This window comes from Mus caroli, unplaced genomic scaffold (assembly GCF_978045245.1).
Source record: "Mus caroli unplaced genomic scaffold, Mus_caroli_1 scaffold_16, whole genome shotgun sequence".
Classification (NCBI taxonomy): domain Eukaryota; kingdom Metazoa; phylum Chordata; class Mammalia; order Rodentia; family Muridae; genus Mus; species Mus caroli.
The window spans coordinates 13,266,611-13,274,108 of record NW_028227271.1 but is presented as its reverse complement, the minus strand read 5'-3'; the positions used below and the strand labels follow the sequence as shown (position 1 = coordinate 13,274,108).

The 7,498-nt window shown below is 39.3% G+C and overlaps 1 protein-coding gene across 1 annotated transcript in view; it reads right to left on the bottom strand.

Annotated features, from left to right (window-relative positions):
- Positions 1–5,601: 5,601 nt before the first annotated feature.
- Kif21a (kinesin family member 21A) overlaps positions 5,602–7,498 on the bottom strand; it is a 116,699-nt gene continuing 114,802 nt past the window's right edge. The window contains exon 38 of the mRNA XM_085831711.1: positions 5,602–6,825. Within this exon, the coding sequence (XP_085687837.1) occupies positions 6,732–6,825 (94 nt within the window). The 3' untranslated portion in view covers positions 5,602–6,731. The remainder of the gene's footprint in view (positions 6,826–7,498) is intronic.

The following is a 7,498-nucleotide window of genomic DNA, read 5'->3' as shown; positions in this document are numbered from 1 at the left end:
AGGTATTAGAAGACCCAGGCTTCTCTGTCCTCCAGGTCAGACTTTGTGGGTTTTTTTTTTTCTCCATAGGTATGTTTTAATGGCTGTTTTAGTTAGGGTTTTTACTGTGAACAGACACCATAACCAAGGCAACTCTTATAAGGACAACATTTAATTGGGGCTGGCTTACAGGTTGAGAGGTTTAGTCCTTTATCATCAAGGTAGGAACATGGTAGCATCCAGGCAGGCATGGCACAGGATGATCTGTGAGTTCTACATCTTTATCTGAAGGCTGCTAGCAGAATATTGGTTACCAGGCAGCTAGGATGAGGTCTTAAAGTCCACATCCATAGTGACACACCTACTCCAACAAGGCCACACCTTCTAATAGTGCTACTCTCTGGGCTGAGCATATACAAACCATCACAAAGGCTGACATGGGGCTCAGATCATTTCTGCATATCTTAGAATCCAGAGCTTGCAGGATCCTGCCATTCCAAAATAATAATATTAACATTAATATTAATATAAGCATTTTTGATAGAAGGAAAAAAATTAGGTACTCCCAGGTCTTGTTTTAGCTCCCTCTTTCTCTCTCAGATATGGTCAATCCTATGTATTTGGTTGGTGGATGGCACAGCTAGCTGAGCCTTATTCTTGGCTATGTCACAGACCTTACCTGCAAAAAATTGAAGCCTGCCTTACTTTGTTCCTCCCTAAGAATCAACAAGAAAGTTATCCAAATCGTTTAGGACATTGGCTTGACAGTTCAAAGGATTTCATCAAAATCACACAGAATTACAACTGGAAGAGCATGGGTAAAGGGCAGAATATAGTGGGCTTTGGTCCTGGCTTCACCTGGGTGGACAGCACGTTTTTTGGGTTTTGTTTGTTTGTTTATTTGTTTTGTTTTTGGCCATATCACCCAGCTTCTTTCAGTGTTACTAAGGGCCAGATGCCCTTAGGAAAGTAGATGCCTCAGCAGAAACTCAATTCCATTCTTCTTGCAGTCAAGTCTCCCTGACTAGTTAACATAAATCAATGACCAGAACTCAGTAAAAGTCGTGAGTTCTTCATAAGTTATCCTGCCCCGTGCCATCCATTATAGAAACCTTGCCTCTGTACTTTCATGGGACGGTGTCTTAGGGTTTTGCTGCTGTGAACAGACACCATGACCAAGGCAACACTTGAGAGGGCAGCATTTCATTGGGGCTGGCTTACAGGTTCCGAGGTTCAGTCCATCATCATCAAGACAGGAACTTGGTAGCATCCAGGCAGGCATGGTGCAGGAAGAGTTGAGAGTTCTACATCTTTATCTGAAGGCTGCTAGCAGAATACTGGCTTCCAGACAGCTAGGATGAGTCTTCTAGTCCACACCCATAGTGACACATCCACTCCAACAGGGCCACACTTTCTAATCCTGCTACTCCCTGGTCCAAGCATATACAAATCATCACAGACAAGTACCTCTGTCAAAGCGAAGTCTTTCCATATCTTGAGGCAGCTGGACAGAAACATCAAGAATCATGAACTGTCCATTCAACCAACTGCTCAAACTGCCCTTCAATTTAACCAAGTGCAACAGCTGGTTTCAACATCGTCACTTTGCTGTACTCATGCCATTTAGCCATCGTGTCCTCTGCTGAAACTTGGTTCCTAATATGCCCTAACATCTGTGGGAAATCTTGATACGTTAATGTTCCTCCCACACACCTACTCAAGTTCAAAAAACAAAAACAAAAACAAACAAACAAATCAACCAAAACAAAAACAAAAACAGGACTATGAATTTTCTAGCTTCAGTCACCAACATTGCAGGGGCCTTCACTGCCCCCTGGTGGAATTGCTGAAAAGTGCTCCTGAGAATGTTTCTTTAAAAGTCGTCTTTATAGGTAAGAATCAGCCCAAGAGAAATCAGCTCTCTAGAATCTACCAACTGAAAGATCAGGCCGTCCCAACGATCATGCTATTTCCCCACAGTATGCTCCCCCATGTTATCTCATGCCATAGAGTAAGTTGCTCCAGTTGCTGACAGCTTTGCCTGTCCCAGCATCCAAAGAGCATCCAAGGCGCTCCAGGTCAATGATCCTGGTGGACTGAAATGTGCTCAACTAAAGAGCCCACACAAAACAGCAGTAAACCCACTACACATGTCAAAAGTTGGCTTCTTAAGCTAAAACTCTTTTTAAAATTAGATATTTTCTTTATACACATTTCAAATGCTATCCCAAAAGTCCCCGATACCCCTCCCCACTCCCCTACCCACCCACTCCCACTTCTTGGCCCTGGTGTTCTCCTGTACTGAGGCATATAAAGTTTGCAAGACCAAGGGGCCTCTCTTCCCAGTGATGGCCGACTAGGCCATCTTCTGCTACATATGCAGCTAGAGACATGAGCTCTTTTGGTACTGGTTAGTTCATATTGTTGTTCCACCTATAGGGTTGCAGTCCCCTTCAGCTCCTTGGGTACTTTCTCTAAGCTAAAACTCTTAAACAGGTAGACGTTTATGCTGACCTTAAATTTGTGTATCTATTAAAAACCAAAATTGGGGCAAGCTTGGCAAAGTAGATAAATGTTCTATTAATTCCTCTTCATTTTTTGTCATTACCCAAAAACCACTTTGAGTTCTGCTAAAAGAGTTGGATTCCCCGGCTCTGCAATTCCTCTGCGAAGCATGAAGCATGGGAGAGCAGCAGGAGAGAAGCTACCATAAGCATCAGTGACTTGTTTTCTGAGCCCATGGGTATCAACCCTGGATGCTCTCAGCAGATTCATCTGGAAAGCTGTAGTTTTGTCCTTAGTATTATAACGTTTATGTTATCTAATGCAGACACTTGAGATTTCAGAGGAGAGTGAAATTGTTTTATACGAATGAGTAAGGTTTTCTAAGTAAACTGTAAACTTTTGGGGAACATGTTTTTACATTATTGGCCACGAAAAATGTTCTTTTTCTTAATTGACACTGTTTTTTGTTTTTTGTTTGTTTGTTTGTTTGTTTGTTTGTTTGTTTGTTTTTTAAAGATTAAAGTTATGCAGTTAGCTTAGGTTTAAAAGGTGATTTTATGTGGGAAATCTAAGGTATAAGAAAGTTGGTTACATTGTCTCCATAAAGGCAAGTTAAATGTGCCTAGTGCATAGGAGGATAGCAGGTCAGGTACAAGGTCTTAAATCAAGGAACATTGGTTGACTTGGCTGCAAGATCCAAAGGATTTCAATCTCTTTGGGGTCAAGAGATAGGTTTTCAAGATGTGTATCAGCACAGTGCCCCTTTTGACTCTGCTTTTATGCACATGTGGCCTGTGAGTTGTTCAAATTATGTTGTGATATATGTTTTAATTGTCAATAGCATAAGTAAATAAATAAGTAAAAGATTATTGATAGATAGATGGTAGATAGATAGATAGATAGATAGATAGATAGATAGATAGATAGATGAGTGGTGGTTTGAATGTCCTTGGCCCAGGAAGTAGCACTTTTAGGAGGTGTGACCTTGTTGGAGTAGTTGTGCCCTTGTTGTAGGAAGTGTGTCACTGTGGATATGGTTATTAGGACCCTTGTCCTAGCTGCCTGGAAGCTAGTCTTCTCCTGTCCGCCTTCAGAACAAGATGCAGAACTCTCAGTTCCTCCTGCACCACGCCTCCTAGACTTTGCCATCCTCCTTCCCATCTTGATGATAATGGACTGAACCTCTGAACCTGTAAGCCAGCCCTAATTAAATGCTGCTGTCCTTTATAAGAGTTGCATTGGACCTGGTGTCTGTTCACAGCAGTAAAACCTTAAAACACATACATACACACACACACACACACACACACACACACACACACAGAAGAGGGAAGGAAAGAATGAAAAAAGAAACGAGGGAAGAAAGCAGGCTATCTCCATCTCCTTTGGTTCCTGAAAGAACATCCATCCCATAGAAATAGCTTCAAATCTGAGCCCTAAATCAGAAAACACCTCTATGACAAGACAATTTAAGACAACTCACAACAGCTCTGCTAAATATAACCTACATGTCAGCATGCATGACTGAGCCGTTCCTTGCAAAACCTGCTAAGACTCTTACAAGTAGAAAAAGATTAATCCCTTTCATTTACATAAACAGAATTAACAATTAATCACCTTTCAAAAAAAGTATACCGGGCTCATGCTACAGAGGCGGATTAGTGGTTAAAAACACTTGCTAATTTTGAGCTGAACGGGTTTAGTTCCCTGTCTGTAACGCCAACTCCAGGACACCCTCGTCTGGCTGTCATAAGAATCTGCATACACACTGTGCATACACAGACAAGTGGGTGCACACACATACACATAAATAAAAGTAAATTTAAAATTTTAGAACATTTCAGGTCAAAGAAGTTCACTGGTGAAATCTGTCATTGCTTGGTATTTAGGTATTGTAACTTCATAAGGAGGTCATGCTTGAAGTAAGTTCTGATAGAGAAGAAGGTTAAGAATCTAAGAATTCTAAGTGCTGGATTAAAGTTTATGAGGAACCAGTCCCAGAGCTGTTTGTCATTGCCTGGCAAAGTGTAGGAATTCTCTGAGTCCTTCTAAGCATAGGGAACTTGAATATCATTTTACTTGGAAAATACCACTCTGAAGATGTTTAAAGGTGTGCTAGAGCAGATGACAGCCATGGTTTGAACAGGTCATTGTAGGCTTGGATTTTTCACAACCTACTTTAATAACGGTTTCCAGACAATGGGATTTAGTCATTGTATGGTCAACGTTGATGTCCAAAATCACGTCTCATGGTGTAGCTTTGTCCACTAGATAAGACACCCACAGCTTGTATGTGGATAGCAACATCTGCATTTTGTAACCACTTCCCTGGGAAATGGTCATAGCCCCCACTAACACCATCAGATAGATTCATTTAGGGCCTCTCACTGTAGTTTTGATTTGTATCTTGTTGATGCCTAGCCTCCTTTGGTGAGGTCCTTGGGTAACAACCATTTTCTTTCTTTTTTTTTTTTTTCCAAAAGGCGTAGAAAACAAGAACAGCAGAGACTGGAACAAGGGCTCGGTGGTTAGGCTCTCAGGCTGGGAAATATTCAGGGAATTTTTTTAAATTAAGGAAAAATATGTCCCTTAATTAAAAAAAAATGGTTTCCTTACATATGGTCCCTACACCAAGCATCTGCATAAAGGAAGATAGAGAAACAGACGTAAAGCTCAACATAAAACAAACAGGTTCTATTGGGGACCTAAGTAAAAAAATAAGATAAAATAAAATAAAATGACAGCACAGAGGTTGGATCCTGGAAGCTTCCTCCGCAACCTCTGCTGTTCTGCCGTCCTTCTCGGCAGGGATGAGTGGTCGCTATCCTCATAGTTATCACAATCATTTTTTGTATTATTTTCTATGTTTCAATCCCTAAATTACATCAATTGGCTTAACTAGTGTTTCCATAGTTCATCAAGGTGAGGTTACACCTGGAGCTTTTCAAAAACTATTTCATGTCTCATGAGCAAAGCAAAGAACAATTAGCTAATCTTTCCTCACATCACTCACAGACAAAAAGAGATTTGCCAATACTGGAATTTTCTTACAATTAGAAAAAGACTAGTATAATAGAAACTATTCATAGCACATGTTTATTTAAGCACTAGCTAAACTTTCATTTACAAACAAATATTTTCAGGGCAAAAAAAAAAAAAAAACAAATAACATAAGACAATAATTTCAAAAGTTATACCATTACATAAAATTAACCTTGCAGAATTTACAAATTAATATTCTGAGCAGACAGATAAATTATACATCTTGTAACAAAACCCAATCAAACAGCACTTAGAAATTCATAAAGTCATAATGCAAGATAGTCTCTCTTTACAGTCTACCTATTTACATGGGTTCCCACCACAAATGATAACAGTCTACCAATGTGTGCAAACACATAGCTACCAGTGTGTGCAAACACAGTATATTTAAAATATATTTAGCAGCATATAAAAATCAGAGGAAGGAGAAAGGAACTATTACTATTAAATAAAAAAGAAATTAAAAGATAATAATAGAAACAATTCCATAGGAAAATAGATCAAAATATCTTTCTGTTAGGAAATCAACAGCTCACCGTCCCAGAATACGTGCCCAGCACTAACAACACAACAGTTATGCAGCATTTCAATCCTGAGCACAGAATGAAGAACAACTGAAAGCTTTGGTCAATACAGGTAAACATGAGCATTTTAGCACAAATTATTATCTTTCTTAGTAGACCACATCGATTATGAAGAATCACCAATAATTCATCTTGTTATTCCATTACACTGAACAAGCTTTGAAACTTAGAACCCCTTATACATGGACAAAATTCCTGATTTTTTTTTTTAACTACAATTTGAGTTAACAACTCCAATACACGTTTAAATATGTAAGTTATGACCACATTATTTGAACGAGTTAACAGGGAGGCGTGTTTTATTCTGGGTATGCTCCTGTCACAAAAGCAGATGCCTTATAACTCAAATAATTCAAAGTGTCTTTTTTATAACTAGGCACAAAAATTCAGCCACAGTAAAAGTGTGATTCAAGCAATATATCGATTTTAGGAAGTCCATGTGTTGGTAGATATTAATATTTCATATACAAGACAGAACAATTTTATTAGGATACACATTATCTAGCCATGGATTGAGATATGTTCCCAGTTGATTCCACTAGTAATAAGTGCAGGACATCGTTTTCAATAAAGAACACGGAGCGTCATCACAGTGTCGGCTTCTGCTTCTGCCCATCCATGTTAATTACTGGCAATATCCTCCCCAAGATCGCCTGTGTCAGAGAGTTGACCATCTTGCAAGTTGTGGGCCTTCCAGATTCTCACGGTTCGATCACTACAAAACAAAGTTAAAATGGACATATGAACAGAGGCAGAAATGCCAAGAAATAGATCTCAGAATTACTCAGGGAAACTTTTTTTTTAAGAGGTCTTTAATGAATGCAAGTAAAACCCGTACACTGTTGCATGAGAAAAGCAAACATTGATAGAACGCTTCCTGCCTACAACTTTCTACACCATGTGGCACAGACAGACAACGCCCACTCCGAATCACGTGATCTGTGACCCCGCTCCTGCTCTGATGTCACTGGTGCATTTTTTTCACCTTACTATTTTCTTCCGCTTCTGGCTAGAAGAGAAGGTAGAGTTTGTGTCCGCCCTGCTCTCTGCTCCCTTCCTCACAGTCTAGTCTAAGACCCAGCACACCGGAGATTCATTGTGATTAATCAGACAAGCAGGAACTGAATTTGTCAATCCAGCTATTCAGAGGAGACAGCAAACAGATGTTACTACCATATTCTTACATATTAAATGGAGAAAGAAGCACAAAGATTGTTAAAAATAATTTGTTCTAAATATAAATAATAGCAAATAGGTTGCTTTTCTGAAGACAAAAAAAAATCAAAATTAGTCATTAATGAATCCTTTTTTCTTTTTTTAACTTTAATTTTTTTTAACTTATTCACTTTAAATCCCACTCATTGGCCACCTCCCAGTCACCCCTCCCA